The following is a 20,789-nucleotide window of genomic DNA, read 5'->3' as shown; positions in this document are numbered from 1 at the left end:
TCTTGTATTTGTTGATCAGTGGGTTAGAAGAGGCCATGAGAAAGGCAGAGACATTGGAAAAAAGGAGAAGCAAAATATATGATTAATGACACAAAGTAAACCTTGGCTCAAATGGCAGGTGGGAGGAGGTTTACATGATGGCTATTATTGTTCGTTCATAATTGTGGGGCAAGCGCTATCAACACCAAATACGTGATAGTGTTTTGTAAATAAACCCCATAGGAATGCAGCCTGCAACTGCTCATATTTATAAGAGTCACTCAGAGCCACTTATAATAACTCATTTTAACTTAACATTCCATGTTTTTTTCAAAGCAGCTTTACTGAAAATTGTGACTTAATGTCTAAAGCCTCACATGAGTGACACTGATGAAGAGAAAAATGTTTACACTGAATGTACTTGTGCTAAATATAATCTAGTAACGTATTATATGTTATACTAAGTCATGTCCATTGAATACATTTAATGATACCATTTTCAATCTGTTAGTAAGACAATATCTAAAGTGTAAGGATAACGATTAGACCTAGTTTAGTTTTTGAAGTCCATCCTAATATAAGTGGACATGGCAACACTGAGAGGTGTATAATAGGTGGTTTGCAGTCACGTGATTGTGTTGACGCGCGGGATGCAGATGGAGGGCAAGGAGTGAAGAGCGCAATGGACGAGATGGACGAAAATCCGTACTGTACTACTTTAGACGCTATTACAAGAGAAATATATAAACAAAAAATCGAAACATATGTTAGACGTGATCCTTACGTTATGAAGAGGACCGATTTTCAACTGAATTGAGAGATTTGCCTGCCATCGAGGCTGTAGATATCAGAAACTAACTCGTCTTACAGACATACTTTGACTTTACAAAGTTCGGAAACTGGTACGTTACACAAACAGCCACATAAGTGTATTTAAACACCTGATTGATGTAATTATAAGCCACATAAATAACGTATTAACTCACATTTGACGAAGTGATCACTACACACACAGGCATTTCCCATTCGGCTTCTCCCGACCGCAGACGTAGGTTTGCAAGGCATTTTTCCTGGTGTTTTTCTGTCAATTTCTTGTATTTTCCCCCCTTATGAACAACAACTTTAGGCACACGATAAAAACTCCTCGTGGTTTGATCGATTTGAGCAACCATAAACGACGCAAAACATAGGCATTTTGAGTGTGTTATAGTGCTTCCTAAATATGGAAAATCACTTCCTGCCCTCCATCTGCATTTCGCTCCATGGCAACGCAGTGTCATGATGTCACGTGAAAACAAGCTATTGGACAGAAGGATGTCTTTGTGTGTGAGTGTGCGGAGACAAGTCCATTCGTAACTCACTATGAGTGTCGACAGTAAATGCTTCTTCTGTTACTAAGTCATGTCCATTGAATACACTTAAGGATACCAGATGTTAAGACAATTTCTAAACTGTAAGGATAACGATTAGACCTAGTTTAGTTTTTGAAGTCCATCCTAATATAAGCGGACATGGCAACACTGAGAGGTGTACAATAGGACGGAAGGATGTCTTTGTGTGTGAGTGTGCGGAGACAAGTCCATTCGTGACTCACTATAAGTGTTGACAGTAAATGCTTCTTATGTTTCTGAGTGTTCTCCGATGAACTGTAATCTCTATAATTTCAGCTCACTGACGAGGTGCGTATCGCTTTCAAGGCTTCAAGGTGACTCTTCTGAGATCTTGAGGATAGCATAACTATGTTTATCTCATATGAAAACTTTGCCACCAAGGTGAGTTGGCGTCAAGCCTATATATAGACTCTACCATTACACACACACACAATCCTTGACAGGGGGATCCGTCCTGCACTCCAATGCTTCGTTTTGTGAACTAATCCCTGTTGATTTGACCCCATATGTATTTGTCCCCGAGACATAATGTGCCTGTGGCCTGAACTGCTCTCCCACATGCAGGCTTGCTGTGATTAATGAAGCTCTTCAGTGCTGGTCTCTACGCATGGACAGACATAGTCACAGGCTGTCCAGTACAAGCAGGGCTTCAGGAACCGCAGAATCAGCCCAGCTAGAGAAAACATCCATGAAGAGATAAGCTCCTGCTTCTGTTTTTACACCACTGGTTCATGAGGAGGTGTGTGAAAACTGCATAGAGAGGGGTGCTTTAATGACTGGTTTAGTCCTTGAGTTTAATGATTCTGTTACACCTTTTGTATTTTAAAAAGCCCATAAAACTAGCAGAAGGCCAGTCAGTTCAGTCAGTGGCCATCTTGGTGATGCCCCCAGCCCGCTATTGTCTATGCAGGGAATAGACATACAATTTTAGCTTCTATCTACACTTTTCGAAGTTTGTGGCCAGGAAGACTTTTTTTCTTCCAAGAAATTTGAACATTTATTCAGGAAATACAGATTGAGTTGATCAAAATTGAGAGTAAAGACATGTATAATGTTACAAATGACTATAAAGTGAAGAACTGAAGTAGCAAATACATTTAGATATCATTGGGCATTTTTTTCATTTGCTTTATTCTCGTATCTGAGTTTAGATTTACTTGGCAACTAAACGTCACATGAACATTAAGTGATTTGCCACTTTATATGAGAACCATTCCTGCCTAAGTAGGTTGATAGCCAAAAACCTGGCTATAAGACAAGACATGCGAGGCAATGGGAAAAGAATGAGAAAGTGAGAAATCAGGGAAAGAAGACATTCAGAAACCCTAAAATGTTGCGTAGAAACCGTCCTACAATTGATCGTACGATATTTTCTCAAATGTGCCAATGAATTAATTTATAAAACATATAACATATATTCAAGGAGAAGTCCGGCACAGACAAAATGAACCTTTGGTCTAATAACACATTGTTACCTAGTTGATCGTTCTCTGTTCGACTTGTCGAGACTGTTTTCCAAGATGGCTCCTGCCTGTATACACGAAGTGAACTGTCTTTCTAAAGTATCTTCTTATTAAACAGTCTGTACACTTACAAAGTTCTCAATGCTTCCTATTGCATGTATGGACCCTCATTATGTTACTGTGTTAGTGTGGGGCTATTTTGAGCCTTGTTATTAACTAGCGATTTCTTTTTACTTATTAAATGCCCCCATATACTAGCATTATACGCTAAACAGTTTTTAGAGATAAAACTCTTTAAATTCGATTATCATGAAAACAAATCTAAGTACCGATGTGTTATTAGACCAAAGGTTCATTTTGCGCCGCAGTTCTCCTTTAACATAAAATAGCACTGGAATGTCCAAATCCTTTACTAGAAAATGGCGAGAGGCCTTAGATTACCAAATGCCTGCTTCACTGCAGCACTCCGACTCTTTGTCACAAGGAAAAGTGTGTACTTTTCCATGTCAAAGACCATTTAATACATATGATCGTTGGTGTTGAAGTTCAAATCTGTGTGACTGTGAACACACATTTTTTTAAATAAGGTCCCATGTGAGAATAAGAATGACTAACCTCTTTTTGCTTCACGCTCTTGCAGCACTTGGATGCTAGAGAGAATGTGGATGCGATGGAGACGACTTTGGACCCCTAAACCCAAAAGATCCATCTCTGTGAGGTGTAACAAGTCCTAAAGAGAGACAAAAACATGGGGATGAAGTGGTTTAATGTGTGGTGAAAATGACAAGGGCTTGAACTAATTGCTATCTATTATTCACACACACAAACAAACATCAGAAAAGTGTACTGTTTAAGCTAATGGTGTGTTATTACGGCCCCATGCCTCACCACTACTCAGAGTCCGGCCTTGTGTGGCTTTCACAACATTTACATTCCTTCTGCTTCTGACACAACAAAAACACACAACTATGTTTTAGGCAGCATCTCTGCTTTCATTGTTCCTGGCAGGACAAAACAAGAGCCGTTTAATTGGAAGGGTTATGTGCTATTTTCTGCTGTTTAGCATTTACAGAGCACATGCCAAAGCATTCCTTCCTAAATAAACAGTAACAAACATACACTGCCACAACATTTTGGGTTATTTGGGACTGTTTGTCAATACAACTAAAATTAGTTCACTCAGATTTTTGTGGCTGCATCCTAATTTTAACATATTCTGTTTGAAATAGTATGCAAGATTATAATGTGTTTGTGTGTTAGCTATTTGTTTAGATGTTAGCTATTTCTGTGGATTGCATTTTTAATTGTACATGCACTTTACTGGTAACCAAATGCTCCATAAGACAGTTTCAGTGCAAACTGTTCAAAGGGCTTTAAACGATTCCAGACGATGAATAAATAAATGGTCGCTTTGCTCTGTTCTGTGATGCACGTTCGTGACTCTCCTTTTCAAACTCATTAATCAAAATGAACAAATCTTTTCCCGAGTCAATTCGTTCATTTCATTCGTTGAATGAACCATATGACACGAAAAAAGATTCGTTCATTTTGATAAACGAGTTTGAACAGGAGATTCAAGAACGCGCATCACAGAACAAGGCGACCATTTGAGCTTATAAAACGTTTAAAAAAAATGAGCGATCATTTCGCTTGATAAGACCCTTATTCATTGTCTGGAATCGTTTAAAGCCCTTTGAACAGTTTGCACTGAAACTCTTTTGGACCTTGAACCGTTTGGTTACCATTAAAGTGCATTATATGGAGAAAAATCCTGGAATGTTTTCATCAAAAACCTTAATTTCTTTTCAGCTGAAGAAAGAAAGACATGGACATCTTTGATGACATGGGGGTGAGTAAATTTTTCAGCAAACGTTTTTTTAAAAGTGAACTACTCCTTTAACCATGACTCGAGGTTCAGTGTGAAATCTGTTGTACTGAATTGGTGCAGCGAGGTGAAGTCGTGTTGATCTAACGCTGGAGAAACAGATGCATGCTGCATTGCTCTCTTTGTGTGTCTTATCTCATCTGCCTCATCCAATGTATTCAGAATCCCATACATCAGCAAGCACTCTTTCCCACTACAATGTCTCTGTTTTTACAGGCTAGCTTGGGGAAAGGGTCAGGGTGGTGGACAGGGACAGACAGAATGGTAGACACAAAGAGAGTCAGTGAAAGACAGCGTGAGAGAGAGAGAGAGGGGGGCAAAGAAATGGAAAAAGAGGGGATAATATATGCTGGTAAGGGCCGATTGTTCAACTGCCTTCAACCCACAGATGAATCTAACAAGCCATGACAAAGTCTCTGCTCCCTCAAACTCCAAATTTACCATGTGTGGTCTCATATCAATCTCTCATGCTGAAACTTCAAAAACATGTCAATGAGGAGCTATTCAGACACCTCACTTTGAGTGGGCTGGAAGATATAAGATATACTTTGTTGTTTTGTCAGTAGGGTTGTTGAACTTACACCAGTGTCCTCGGAGGTTGGTGCTTTAAGTGTTTGTGGGTATGTTTGCCCATATAAGGCCTATACTTGTGCAAAAAAAAAAATAATTAAATGGTACAGTGATGGTATCAGAGGACAAAACTATGGTACTTTGATGATGGTGGGGGTGCTCCTGAAAGCATGGTTGCAGGATTGAACTGAGAATGCTTTTTAAATTCTAATCAAATTCCTGGATATGAAGTAAGGTATAGCAAACAGGACAATTAAATTTAATTTAATGAAGCAAGGAACAGATCCAAAGAAATTCTGTATTAAGAAAGTGCAATAAGTGTAATTTTAAGGAAAGGGCCAGTTTTCTTCTGCTGAACACAAAGGAAGAATTTTTTTGAATCAACCAAACAGTTGATTGGCACCATTGACTTCCATAGTAGAAAAAAAGTATGGAGTATCCCGTTAAGAGATTTTGTGAAAGTGTTTTTATTTTTTCTTCTACACACACAAACATACTGGTATTTCTATACATACTATGATTCCTGTTGCTTTTTCACAATAGATTCTACTTCCTGCAAGGAAGAGAATTTTTAAATGATGAATTTTTCCCAACCCTGTCTGAAAGATTACAGTATTCATGCACCATGATCATTTTCCTGGTACTATCATGGTACCAGTATATGTGTGGGCAGCTTTATATTTCAATTGCTGATTGTTTTGTATGTGTGTGTTCGTCAAAGATATTAGTCACTCAAATCAGTTATAAAATAAAGAGAAAACATCTCTTTCATCACCAGTTTAAGTGGTAATGAATACGTAATAGCGGTTTTATTGGTTTTGTTCTTCATCCAGACTTTACCCTGCACTCCATTAGATCTAATCAGTAAAATACGATTCAGCATTAATGTGCATTGCAGTGTAATCAGTAAGCCTATAAATGGACATTTGGTCATCTCAATGTCAACATTGCTGTTGTTTCTGATTGCTATGTTCATTTCATTCTTGACAGTTGAGTGTCTCTTCCTAGTTTTTTTCTCTCTTTCAAAGAATTGTGACCTGGTTAAATTGTAAAGTGGATAATTGTGTGGAAGACAGTGACTTATACTGCTTTTACGAATGGCGTGTACAATAATTTATTTCAGAGCAACTGGACTTCTATATAGGGCTCTGAAAATGAGCCACCTGGGGCTCGTCTTTTGTGTGTGACAAATCAGGTAGTGGTCGACAGGTAGTTTTCCATTACACACAAGTATAATGGTTATGACTAGAATGCAAGTGGAAACTGCAACCTGCTCCAACACGGTCACCTGCCTAGTTATAGTAGCCTAATCCTGAAGATCTTGATTATCTGGTGCAGGTTGTTTAATTATAGGTGGAGCTAAACTCTTTACATGAAGGTGGTTCTCTAGGAGCAGCATTGGACAGCCCTAGTGTAAATGGAAGCACAAAATAAATATCTAAAATGACTTGATGTACGATTTAGGAGTATTATGGGTAACACTTTACAATACGGGTGCACTAATGTGCATTAATTCATCCTTAACTAAATCACAGATAATCATGAGTTAATGTATAACTAATGAAGAACTAAACCATTAATTGATGATTACTGCATCAGCAACTAATAAAGAGTCAATATGATTAATAGATTAAGTAATACATGAATTGCTATTAATTCAATGTGTCATTGTGTATTAATTCCTTAATAACATATTTTCTTAACTAATAGTGTAAATTAATGTGTTAATTACCACAATTAGTCAAAGCTATGCACTTCAACTTCCAGTTGTCTGCTTTAATTAATCATTAGCTAATGATTTGCAAAGGTATCATTATGCTATGACTTTACTTGATGAGGCACATCATTATTAACTAGTCATTTAGTAATTGTAGTAATTTGCACATGAATTTGCACTAACAATGAAGTAATTAATCATGTATTAATGCATATTAGTATACCTGTCATATTACCTGGAAGTTGAAATACAAGGCTTTGGCTCATTCTGGTAATTAACATATTAATTAACGCTATTAGTTAAAAAAATGAGTTATTATGGAATTAATCCACAATTACATATTTAATTAATAACAATTCATGTATGAACTAATACATTAACCTTACAGACTCTTAATTAGTTCCTAATGTGGTAATCATTAATGAATAGCTTAAATAATCATTAGTTACACATTAATTCAGTATTATCTGTGCATTAGTTAAGCATGAATTAATGCTTATTAGTGCACACGTATTGTAAAGTGTTACCGTATTATGCTTTGCTGGATATTAACCATAGTTCTTTCGCTCTCCTTCTGAGTATCTAGACATCAAACAAACCCCTTGAGACACTATCAGATGGGCACAGTTAATTGTATAGACCCCTTTTCAGTTGGTAAACATGGTGACGTTTTTTGTGGGCGGAGCTTAGGTGTAGGCAGAATGATCCCTCTGGCTGCTTCTCTAACGCTAGTTAGCAAGTTTTATTAGCTTGTTTTTTAACAATGACTGAAGAAAATCCGATTTTCATGTGCAAGGTCACTCAGTGTCCAGGACCGTGATTGTTATTTCCAAAAGTTGTTTTTAACAGACGGAACCAGACTGGTCGACCCGTAGCCGCCTACACGCTCACTCAATGCATGGACGATCTGACAGGATTAACGTACGTTACCTCGGTTGAGTGGCCTGTATTCTACACCTAACTTATAGAGAAACCGATCGTAAATAGAAACTGAGGGCATATACATCTTTAGATGCCTATAACTATATGGTCCTGTACAAGACTTGTGTGTACGATCATCATTGCGATTTTAATGATGTGAATATTTTCTAGAAATAAAAATTCCATTAATTTTTCATCAATTCTTGCACCAAAAAACACAAGATGTAATTTAATAATAGTAACAATAATTTAAGCTCTTATTATGTAGCCGAATCTGTGCTTGTTAGTATTGGCTGCCTCCAGTTTTCACTTTGTTTCACCTCCAGCTAGCGCCGTGACGTAACTGTGACGTCGGCGCAAAAAGGGTCTATAGCCCAAGTTCCAGCAAATATTTCTGTGTAAATATAGAGTGAAGTTTAAAGTTTGGGATTATTCGTGTAATTAAGCTCTTTTGTTGGCAGTAGCTGAAGTTTAGCGCTGTGATCAGAGTCAAGCGTGCATACTGGCATCTGTAAACCACAAAAATGCTTTCAGAATCTCCAATTTGCTGCTGTTCCTGGACGAACTTACATTCCAGGTGAAATGTGCTGCCAGGAAAAACATGGCTGAAAATACAGATGTCAGATCAGCTGGTCTACATTCTGATGCTGTGAAAGGAATCTCAGCATGCTTTCCCGAGTTCAATCACAAAGTTTCTATTTCACTTTTCTGTAATGTTTACTGATTTTCAAAGCTCACTTTGAACAGCGCCATCAGTTGTTTATGATTATAATTAAGACAGAATCACAGGCAGTCAAGGAATTTTAAATGACTTTGAATAATTGCATGGTAGTTTAAATGCTGTATGTGGCATGCATGTGTGTGTGTGTGTGTGTGTGTGTGTCTAAACTCACAGTGTGTGCTGACTTTACCTCCACTCCATCATATTCTTCATCGAATAGTGTGCAGTACTGAGGTAACCCCAGTTGACTTAGCCATTTCGGGATGGACATGTGCTTCATGATAGAAATGTATCCAAGTGTTGCCTCAAAAATTATCCGCATGGAAGGCTAGGAGAAAAGCAAAGCAATATTTGCGTTAATAAAGTGATTATTTTAGACTTTTTTTTAAAAAACAAAAAAAAAAGTAGATGATTAATTATTCATGGCATGAGTTATTTGACCGTTGACACATGACATTTGAGTCATTTATGAGTAATTGCTTTCAGGAACAAATAAAGCAAACTGTATAGAATCATCTGCCCTCATGTTTGACAGCTCATAAAAGCTAAAAAAAACATTAGCTCACAATCCAGAGGTTGCAAAATTCTGTCTGCACATGATTCTTTCTCTGTGAGCCCTGGGGGTCTGCAAAATGCAAGTACATGGTACTTAAGGTGCTCTCCTAAGAAATCTAATAAGCAGTTTGAACAGTTTCATTATGATTAAGAAGTGATTCATGATGCCCTGTTGTGCATGATTGTGTGCACATGGGTGGAGCACATGTGCATAAATGCGTACTGTATGTGTGTGCATGATTCTGGATATCTTCCCTCAAACTGACTGTGAAACCCCACAATGGATTTATGGTGTTGGCGTACTATACAATCCAGCTTCCCTCAGTTTAATAGATAATTTATGAGAGGGCAGCATTTCTACTCCCTTTCTCCTTCAAAGTATGATCGGACAAATCCCTAGAAGTTTCTTTTCCATAAGACATTCTGTGTGGGGGCAGTTATGCACAGGTCAGAAAGATGTATGTCTTCTTTTTAGATTTGGATTCCAACACAAAAATGCAAAGGAATTGAATTAATTAGAAAGGCTGGATGAGGCAGCAGTGTTTTTTTTTATATATATATCTTGGCAAGATATGTCCTATCATTTAAGAACACCCAGAGAGAAGACCATTACAGTTATTAGTGTGTGTGCGAGAGAGAGAGAGAGAGAGAGAGAGAGAGTGTGTGTGTGTGTGTATTTATAGACTATATGGGCTCCACTTGAGAGCAGAAGACCCTGTCACCTTGCCTGAGAGAAGTGCTTTGTCAAGGGTTACTCCTGCCAACAAAATAATCCACTTCACAAATCATAACTAATCATGCCCTAAACATCATCTCATGCTTTATTTAGTGTTTCATCATGACAGGGATGTACTGTAGATTCAAACCAATCGTATGATAGCTTGTGATATTGCTTTTATACAGCAATTCAATAAACAAAATGTAAATAATCAGTAACTTACATTTTAAACACATTTTATTAAGTTACTTCATCTGTTTTTGCTCCAGCAACAAAAATAGTTTTAAAAGATTTAATCCATGCTCATATCTGAGCAACACGCAGTAGTGGTGTTCCTGAATGAATCAGTGTCACAAAGAGAGAATGATTCAATGACTCGTTCGCTTGTCTCGTCCCTGAATGATTCAATGTGGATAAGACACATCCCTTTGGTGTGAGAGACCCGGGTTCGAATCCACTGTGAGACACCAATGTGTCCCTGAGCAAGACACTTAACCTCTAGTTGCTACAGAGGCGTGCGACCTCTGACATATATAGCAACTGTATGTCGCTTTGGATAAAAGCATCAGCTAAATGAATAAATGTAAATGAGTCACTCATAAAGATATTTGTCGTCGCCTACTGTTGTATCAATGTAACTTGTAGTCACTGAAAAATCTCCACCACGTGAAAGAAATTCTGTTGGAATTATTACTTAAGTATGAGGAATAAAAATAGTGATGTTTTCTTTAGCAAGCAGCATTTTCTGTATGGGTTGCCCTATTGATGAGACCTAAATTTCTGCGCCTACAATTTGACCACAAATTAAAACAGAGTTTGGAGTGTAAAGAAAATATTTAATAAAAACACGATTCTTAACTCATTTGTCATCTACCCCTTGAACTTGATCTTGTTTTTATGAGCCCTGCAGTATTTCATTTTCCAAATGCAGACATGCACCGGTCAGGAAGATCCTGATGTCCCTGTTTTCCCAGCAATAAACTCCCATCCACTCTCACACAATGGGCAATAAAAACTGCTGGGGCAATACAGCAAAAATGTCGCAGTCAATTCAATATGGGTTGCAGGCCCAGCTGTGCTCACAGTCAGTGTATAGTCCATCCCTGGGGTGAAGCAATCAGAGGAGTAGCTTACACAATTGTGGGGAGGTTTGTTCCTGTTGTGAATGTCAATGCCCCTGTGGCCACAAGGAGAGATGTATGGTGGGGCTCACACATCAGGGGACAGGTTGTTTGGGTGACAAGAGAAGGCTGACCACCCTTGCACTTAAATCAAACAAGTGCCTTTCTCTTTAATCAACTGAGAGTTGATTGGGTTTAAATTACAATCAAGATATCGGCTTGACAGTTTACATTATATTTACACCATTAGGTCCAATACACATAGTTTGAAGTCCAGTGCATTTGCCAATTTTGTATGCATTTTTATAATTACAAGCTACTAAAAATATATATATATACTATTTAAAGTATTTATATATATTATTGCTTCATGTGATCAAGTTGAAGGTGGATGCTGATGATGAAGCACAGTTGTGTGGCTGTTATTCATTCAGTGGGCTCAAGCATCTGAAATATCCAATCTCTTTAAAAGCCACATTGCAAAGGTACATCCTGACATGGCTTAATCACATTTACGGTTTAGTATGCACATGCACCCACACATATCAATGTCATGATTGTGAATCTTAACCATTGATAGAGTGCTGAACAAGATCATGTTCATCATATTCAACATATTCTTCCTCCACTTCTTCAAGCGTTACTGCATGTTTTAGACAGAAATCAAATATGCTTTAGCACTGTTACTGCGAGGTCTATGGGTGGAAAAAAAGCTCTGGTGATTAGAAAGCATGCAACAGGAACTAATTACTGCACTCTGTGGGCTGGAGACACGTGAAGTCACACACTGTGCTTTGAACATCCTGTTTGGGATACAGAAGCCCCCTTCCGTTTCCTCTGTTGTGGTTGCAGATTCATGGTTTTGGGGGGAAAGAAACAAGAGACTGCCTGGCTCCTTTGCACTCCGATGACTTTAAACATTATTCCTTAATTTACTTCTGCTAAAATGTTTTTTTTTAATATTTTGTTTACCTAAATTTTCTTTAATATTGATTTCTGTTTTTAGACATGTGACAAAACTAAAAGAGTGCAGTCTGTGAAAACATGTAAAGAAAGATCTTTATGGTGTATAGGCAGAATATATATATCTGCTATATGCACATATTCTTTATTTTAGTGAATTTCTCTTTACTTAGGTCATTTTCTCAAAACACAGTTCTCATAACCAACTCTCAGCTTGGCAGAGCAGTTCATTTCACATTCAAAATGCACTAGTACTACCAAAACACTTAATTCATGTTTCAAATCAACTCATTCTTCCAGAACACCCAAGGTTGCCAACAAACACTTGTGTCTCTCATGTCCTAAAAGGCTTACACATTGATTTATTTTGTAAAATGTCTTTACAAAACAAGAATGGCACTCTCTGCCGTTTAGAATTCACTGCAGTATATGTTATAGAACATGTTTCAGTACAAAATTACAAGTTTTCACCTTTTGTATAGACTGTAATGACATTGAAAGAATAACATCTGTGAATGTGTTCAGTTACATGTAACTGTTTTGATAAAAGCATTTCCTTTTTTAGATTCCTAATGTATTTCAATATGGAATTGCTGTAGAAATGTACAAAATTGCTGGCTTATTCAGTTTTGTATTATATTAGGTTTTAAACCTAAGTTTAACAGTTTTGAAAAGAGAATATAAGCGTGCAAATTAGCCTAGAGTGAGAAAACAATTCATGTCATTTGAAAGATGTTGTCAGTGGATGTATTTTGTGCCAACGCAATTATAAGTGATCCTCAGTTTAGCTCACATAGACTGCTGTGCTGTGTGAAGAGTTTTGCAAAAATTGACCCAAGTATTGAAAAAATTGGTCCTAGCGATTGTAAAAAAAAAAAAAAAAGCTCGGTTCCCCTCAAGTTCAAGTTCACTGATTTAACCATGGCCCTCATAAAATGATGTTTCACACTGTCTACATTCCTAAACCCTGCATTAAAGTACTTATTTGCACATTTGCAGTGTCAGTCTCGCTGATTGGACCAACTGAATGGATTTCTCAAACAATAACGTTAAAGGGTTAGTTCACCCAAAAATGAAAATTAAGTCATTAATTACTCACACCCATGCTGTACCAACCCCGTAAGACCTTCGTTCGTCTTCGGAACACAAATGAAGATATTTTGGATTAAATTTGAGAGCTGTATAACTACCACATTGGCTGCCTAAGGGACTGCCTCTTGACGGCCCAAAAAGTCAATGAAGAAAATGTTTAAATATCCCAAGTGACTACCGTGGCTCAACTATATGTTTATCAAGCGACGCGAATACTTTTAGTGCGAAAAAACAAACAAAAATAACGAGTTTATTCGACTATTTCTTTTCTTCCTTGTAGGCCAGAAACGAGACTAAAAAAAGTATTCGCGTTGCTTGATAAACATATAGTTGAGCCACGGTAGTCACTTGGGATATTTAAACATTTTCTTCATTGACTTTCTGGGCCGTCAAGACGCAGTCCCTTAGGAGCCAATGTGGTAGTTATACAGCTCTCAAATTTAATCAAAAATATCTTCATTTGTGTTCCGAAGACGAACGAAGGTCTTACGGGGTTGGTACAGCATGGGGGTGAGTAATTAATGACTTAATTTTCATTTTTGGGTGAACTAACCCTTTAAGAAAGAAACGGTCTCTTCTTCACTCCAATTTTCACGTTGCCATTTTTCCTATCAAATGCTGGAACAACTATATACAACTCGCAGTGTTTCCAAGACTCCCCAAAGCACACGATTGGTTGTCAGTTAAGCTAAGCATCTAACCGTAACGTTCTAACACCATTGTTTCACACTGCAACCTTTTGGCACCACAATGCGGGGTTAACACCGGTGATAACCTCTGGAGCAGGGTTTTATAACCCTGGGTAAAACTACTGAATTACAAATGTGAAACTTTCTTTTATCCAGGGATAAAAATGAGGTTTAGAACGACAAAAACCCTGGGTTGACCGCACTGTCAAAAGCCCTTTTAAAAAAATGCTCAAAGTTTTCTGGTACAGTACACAAATGAGCAAAATTTGCCTGTCTAAATACTACACTTGCAGCCGTTAAGCTAAAAACATGCCACAGAAAAGAGCCAAAAAATGTGATAAATAAGATGAACTGAGCTATTTAAGCTATTTTTATCTTGATAGCGCTGATTAAGAATGTCAGTCCTTTATAAGATTTGGTTGGACGTCTTCATTGAACTGTCAGATTTCAGGATAAGAGAGGAGAGTAAACCCAGAATCAGTGACATCATTGTTCTGAGTTAAGCATTCCAGAACGACACATGTGGGAGATCTTACAAGTCAAGAGCACACGCAGCACTGATTTATTATTACGTTGCATGTTGCACATGTGTGACCGGCAGAATTGAGATTGTTACATATGTGACCTGCATGACTTGAAAATGTGGGTGTGCTTGTATATGAGATGATATATGCAATGTCAGATCAAGACTAGAACACCCTCTGAGATGAAGATGCAGGAATGTTTTGGACTCTTTAAATCAACCTGATTGTATGTGTGAAGCTCTTTGACCAAGAAATTCTTGCTAGTTAAAACCCTCATCCAAAACACTTCATATGCTGCTCTTTTCTCTTTTCCACAGGGTTGAGATACGTTACAACATTTTAGCAATCAGTCAAGATAGTGTGGACATTTTGTCAGTTCAAGTGAAGCGTACGAGCAGATGTTCTGTACAAAGTGTTTCTGTCCTGCTAGTCCTCTCTATCTTGTGTTAACGTCTCATAGTGGGGAGTTTAAGAGGAGGCAGGCACCACTCTCTCCCCATCCCACCCTCCTAATCTCTGCTTTTGCATGAGGCAGCTCACCTAAAATACATTTAAAGAATTCTAATGCAATAAAAATCATATTTACTTTAAACATCAGACAGTGATGATCAAATGATGCTTGTATTTGAACTTCTGCCAGATGAACAAAGATTTTACGATAAAAACAAATAAATGCAAACTAAATTGCCCCTGTATTCCCCAATATGCTCCATTTGACAGTTCTGCCTGGGGAGGAGGACGGTCTCCCTGATTCACAACATTCCGGCCGTGCCTGAAGTCCTGAGCTCACGCCACAGTTAGGCTAATAACATTCCCTGGCAAGGCTTGACTCATCCTCACAGAGAATCTGTCAGATACTTTTGCCATTACAGCTGTTTGGGATACAGTAAACACCGACTGGAGGCTCTTCTTCAAGGTGTTGAGAGAAATCTTGTTCATAGCAGTCTGTATGGATCGCATTTAATGATGCTTTTTGTAATGCTTCTGATTTAAATGCTCGAGCTCTTGAAAAAGGATGGATTCTGCTATACTTTTATATTTAGAATGATTTTTAGAACTATATCTTTATCGTTATAGGTATTATCCTTGGTGTGAAGTTGAACGGCGTAATTCAAAGACAGTTTACACTGACTTTACAATTTTAAATGTTTAAAGCCGCAGACGACTATACTGCAACACGCTTAGAATTAGAACGCTTAGAATAAACAGAACGATATCGTGATCACAATAGTTATCATATGGCAACATGACATCATGACTTTTGCGTAAACATACACGCCACTTTCGAGTCAGGTGGCGTGTTATCTCTACGCATTTTGAGCTATCCGCATGTATGCGTGTATCTCTACGCCATTAACGTCCGCGTCATTCCGCGTGTCTGTACAGGTAGTCAAATCTCCAGTCATAAATGCCATTAACCCCAGTGACGGTTAAGTTTAGGGATGGGGTTGAGGTAAGTCATATCTTTTTTTTACCTAGGATAGTAAGGGAGCAGTCATAAATGCCATTAACCCCAGTGACGGTTAGGTTTAGGGACGGGGTTGAGGTAAGTCATATATTTATATAACGTTAAGTCAACGGCGTTCATAAACACGCTGAAAGGAGATTATGCGTCTTGATAGCACGCCAAAAATGGAAACACGAATTGGCGTGGCATACACACGCTACTTCATGAGATCAGTCTGCATATGGTGTGAACTGGCCAGCTTCATGAAATGCAAAATATCCAATTTCAATGGACATCACTTTCCTGTTTGATATACTTTAAAAGTTCACCCAGAAATGCAAATTCTGTCATCTTTTACTCACCCTTCAAGTTTTTCCAAACCTGTATGAGTTTCTGTCTTCTCCTGAACATGTGGGTAACCAAACAGTTGATGGGGCCTATTGACATCTATATTCTTCAAACTACCTTTTTTTCAGCAAAAGACAGAAATTAATTTAGGTTTGGAACAACGTAAAGGATGCCAGAATTTTCATTTTTGGGTGAACTATTCCTTTAAGATAATTGCTTGTTTAGATTTATTTTATTGTGTAGATTGTCTTGCACAGTTTGGAAACACAGTGTAACTTGAGAAATGCACACTAGGTCAGAGGTCAAGTGAAACTTCCAAACTCCTAAGTTCATTCAGAGTTCTGTCTCCTCCTCAAACAGACTTTCTGAGGACAGTTGTGAGAAACTCATAAAAATAGCAAACACGTTGTGCCCACAATCATTTAAAACCATGGTATTGATTTGTTTGCTCAAAGTTAAACGGCATCGCATAGGTCCATCAATATCTCAAATTGAATTTAAAGCATGAAAAAATGAACAAGCCGTGAAGTCATTATGCTGCTAAGTTAAACATAAAACACTCTTTGCTGAGTTTTATTCATTTAATGTCCAATCGATCAGCTCTTTTAATCAAAAAATATGAATCAAATTATTCATTGTGCTGTTTAATGTATGTATACATTAGTGAGAGCGCATAGCATATGAGTAAAAAAATAATCTTTTTGTGTTTTTTTGGTCATTTGAGAGACATGATCTCTGTTTAGTTGCACACACCTGGCTGCCCTGTGGTCAAGAGTTCATCATCCCACAAGCCACTGCATGTTCAGGGCATGCTGGGTTCTAGACTGTTTTAAAGTATATGGAAAACACCATTGCTAGACTGTCTGCAAAAACTAAGACACCAGATGCACTGATTGCCTTCAGTGGCGTTTATCAGGATGTGAACGACCACATAAGAAAGCTCTCAGCATGCCACATGTATGTGTGGTTTGGTTGGGAGCTAAAAAATATCAGGGGCTCTTAAACTCTTCCTCTCTCGCTCTCTCTGTCCTCCATTTACCTCTCTGCAATTTGCATCTAATGTTAGACCTTTGAGGGCAAGCACTCATCCAACAAAGTTTTAAGAGAGTCTCTTAATTGACAGACAAACCCTGCGGACAGATGATTTAGTTTCACAGCACGTCACTGAACCTGTGAGGCATTTTGTCAGTGTCAGAATATACTCAAGGTTAAGAGTGTTTTAGCTCAAGAACCTGAATATTCTCTGAATATACCTGAGAAATCTGTATAGGTAGGCTATGTTAGGTTAAGCTATTTAGTTATTGGTAAATATTACAACTTTAATAGTAGGCCTACATCATTATTAAATGCATTTTTACTCTCAATAAGATCATAAAGATGTTCTGACAAGTCATTGAATAAGACAAGTATAGGATAAATAGTAAGCCGGGGATAGCGACTTGTAGCCCTAATGTGACTATGAAAAACTTACGATGACTATGAAAAACTAATGTGACTATGAAAAACTTAGCGATAAGAAGCATAATTATAGTTCAAATGAAAACGTGTTAAATGGCTTGTCATAAGTTTGCATTTAAAAACGTAGGCTACTCATAATTACTTAACGGCTTTATAAATGGTTATAGGCTACACACAATCTGATGGTCACATTGATAATCTATAAATAAAAAGTAGCCTACGCAAAACTCACCTTGAAGGTCGTCGCGTTTTTACTTCAGTAATAGATGTTTCCCAGTCCAAATTAACCGACTCCCTCAAGAGAGTAGACGCAGATGTCAAACACTCATTCTGCATGAATTGTCCCTGCTGTAAGCTCTCCCCTGTGATAAAAACGGAATGATGCTCACTGGTGACAAATCCCCCAAGGATGCGATTACTACGCTCCTGACATGAATGCGCTTTCTTTCACTAGAATGCGCGCCGAGATGCTGCGTCGACAGGTCTGCACTCCACGCGCGCGCCGTAATATTGTTGTGACTTGTGAGTGATTTGATGCGGTTGTTTGAGTCCAAAACTGTCCCATGTTTGAGCTCTCTGATATATATATGTATATATTAAATATGACACATATAAGCAATTATTCAGACGAAAGATTGAAAGTCAGATTTGAAACAGTGAGTAGGAACGCAGTTGACCGTTAATCTTTAAATTGTGCGATCGCACGAATAATGGTGAAGGAGGACTAGAGATAAACAACCCGAGCTGAAATGTTCTATTACTTTCTCTTCTTTTCTCGCACGGTGTAATATTTCCAGCTGTGAAACTGCTAGACTATTCAAAATCATTTTGAAATGACTGTTAGGCATGCGTAAAATGGTCCTATAACATTTGAGAAATTGGACCAAACCTATCAACATTAATATTTAAATGAAATAACACGGATTCCCTAATATATATGATAAGCTCGTGGACACTAGGACCAGCAGCACTTAAAATATTAGTCTGCTTTTGGGCAGTCGGCCAACACTTCAGCTCTGAATATTGTTCTTCAGAAGATGTGACCTTAGTCTTTCGACCCCCCAGTATCATAAAGAAATAATTCATGCATAGATATTAAGTCACGGCTGATGGAATGATGACCGATTCAGATTTAAAGATTAATAGTTGTGTTTTACAAAGATGAAAAGATCAACCTGCAATCCTTCCTGAACCCTTCTTAGAGGCTAGCATAACCCAAATATTTTAAATAGCCTATTGAACTCCATAATTCAATTGCTTATATTGATTTATTTACTTATTATTTTACCAAGCAATTTAATCCATTGCTTATTAAATTAATGTTCCACATCTCTAAATTTATTATGTATAATAATGGTAACATAATCATAATAATGTTTTACAAATCATGTGCACATATACAAAAAAAATAAACATTTAATTTGTATCACATAATAGCAAGAAAGAGGTCTCTTTGGTGGTCGAAATTGTATGCCGTTTAGTTTTACCATTCTGTTAATGAATGGTGTTTAAATATGGTGAAGCATGTATAATGCAGTCCTTTGAGATTGAGTTGAGTTTCTAAAAAAAAGAAGTAAGGGATGAGTTGCCCTGTTATCACTGTCTAACAGCCTTCCCCTGTGTGAGAAGATGAGAGCTTTTGGCTTGCCATCTCACGTTTCCTTTTGATTCCCCTGCCCTGGTAGACAGGAGCATTGAGGCATAATGATTACATGAGTGAACATAATCATGCTTTTCTCTCAGCCATGCTGTCATTAGTCTTACAAATACAGCCATGCCAGGCTGATTCTGAAACAAGCGGATGACATGACTGGCATATACCCATCTCTTGTATCAGAAGGCAGGACGGGCAGTACCATTTGCCTATTGTGCCAGGAGAAACTGATGGAGAGCTCACCAGCGGGCACACAATGGGCTCTCTGATGCGCAAAACAATTGTGGTATTGTTTGGGTTACTTTTTGCTGTTTACTGTGCTGGGAGAAAGTTGCACCCACACAGAGCTCTGCAGTTTCTGTCATCTCTGGTCGATAATAACACCAACTTAAAGACCTACTGCATCCTTTTGGATATGATCAATGCATATTAAAAGATAACCTTTATCATACAATTAATTTACCTAAAGATTACAATCAATGTTCAATATTGTTCACATTGGCCAAAAAGTATGGACACTTAAGTCACATTTAAAAATTGGCAGAATTGTATTGCTTTGATTAGATACAAAATATCAAATCAATCAGCATCTGCAAAGAAATAATAACACAGCTCTCAGAACAAACTTCACTTTTCCTGAACCATTTTCTAAAACGAAAATTTAGAAATATTGTTTATTTTACAGTTACGTGTACTTACACTATACTTATCCAAGAAAATACTAGCAATATAAAGTAACTACATGAGTTAAAGGGTTACAGAAAATGAAAAGTCTGTCATTAATTACTCAACCTCATGTCGTTTATCTTCGGAACACAAATTAAGATATTTTTGATGAAATCCGAGAGCTTTCTGATCCCCCAAAGACGGATTGCCACTTTTAAGGCCCAGAAAGGTAGTAAAGACATCATTAAAATAGTCCATGTGACCACAGTGGTTCAACCTTAATGTTATGAAGCAATGAGAATACTTTGTGTGCAAAAAAACCTATCAAAAATAACTACTTTTTATTCTCTTCCGTGTCAGTCTCTGGTGCTGTTCACATGGGTTTTTCAACGCATTCTCAGGGTGTCATATAGTGACGCTTTTGACAATGCGTCTAAATCCGACGCACATGGCACCCTTTAGCGTCAATATAACACGCTTCGGTTATGGGTAGGTTTAGGTCTGGGTTAGGCGCCTCCTGGCCCATATATGTCTCATATTGAGCTAAAGGGTGCCATGTGCGTTGGATGTATACTCATTGTCAAAAGGGGTAGGAGTATATAAGTTTTACTTCTTACTACTCCTTTTCGCATATATAATAGAAGTATGTCAACAGCAAAGAATTATACATATATATTTTTGATATATATTTTGATTTTTCCTAAGTTTTTTAAACATTGTTTTATTTTATATACTTTCTTTTTATGTTCGAAATAAAGATTTCAAATTCAAAGCGTCATATGACCCCTTAGGATGAGAATTGCGTGCAAAAAGTATTCTCATTGCTTCACAAAATTAAGGTTGAACCACTGTAGTCACATGGACTATTTTAACGATGTCTTTACTAACTTTCTGGGCCTTGAATTGA

At 37.6% G+C, this 20,789-nt stretch overlaps 1 protein-coding gene and 1 long non-coding RNA gene across 3 annotated transcripts in view; one reads left to right on the top strand and one right to left on the bottom strand.

Moving 5' to 3' along the window:
• Positions 1-6,641, top strand: part of LOC120472070 (uncharacterized) — a 39,255-nt gene extending 32,614 nt beyond the window's left edge. Inside the window, exons 12-14 of the long non-coding RNA XR_016146544.1 lie at positions 1,647-2,109; positions 3,474-3,551; positions 4,643-6,641. This is a non-coding gene — a long non-coding RNA (uncharacterized LOC120472070). The remainder of the gene's footprint in view (positions 1-1,646; positions 2,110-3,473; positions 3,552-4,642) is intronic.
• bcar3 (BCAR3 adaptor protein, NSP family member) overlaps positions 1-17,999 on the bottom strand; it is a 74,249-nt gene extending 56,250 nt beyond the window's left edge. Inside the window, exons 1-3 of one of the 2 annotated variants that reach the window (XM_039661425.2) lie at positions 17,795-17,999; positions 8,820-8,975; positions 3,449-3,563 (exon numbers count right to left, since the gene is read on the bottom strand). In XM_039661425.2, the coding sequence (XP_039517359.2) occupies positions 3,449-3,563; positions 8,820-8,969 (265 nt within the window). In that variant the 5' untranslated portion in view covers positions 8,970-8,975; positions 17,795-17,999. The remainder of the gene's footprint in view (positions 1-3,448; positions 3,564-8,819; positions 8,976-17,794) is intronic. The other variant, XM_039661502.2, reaches the window with a different exon arrangement.
• Positions 18,000-20,789: the final 2,790 nt, after the last annotated feature.

Source organism: Pimephales promelas, chromosome 14 (assembly GCF_988280905.1).
Source record: "Pimephales promelas chromosome 14, fPimPro1.hap1.1, whole genome shotgun sequence".
Lineage (NCBI taxonomy): Eukaryota > Metazoa > Chordata > Actinopteri > Cypriniformes > Leuciscidae > Pimephales > Pimephales promelas.
The sequence above is the reverse complement of the archived record's forward strand: the minus strand, read 5'-3'. Positions and strand labels throughout refer to the sequence as shown.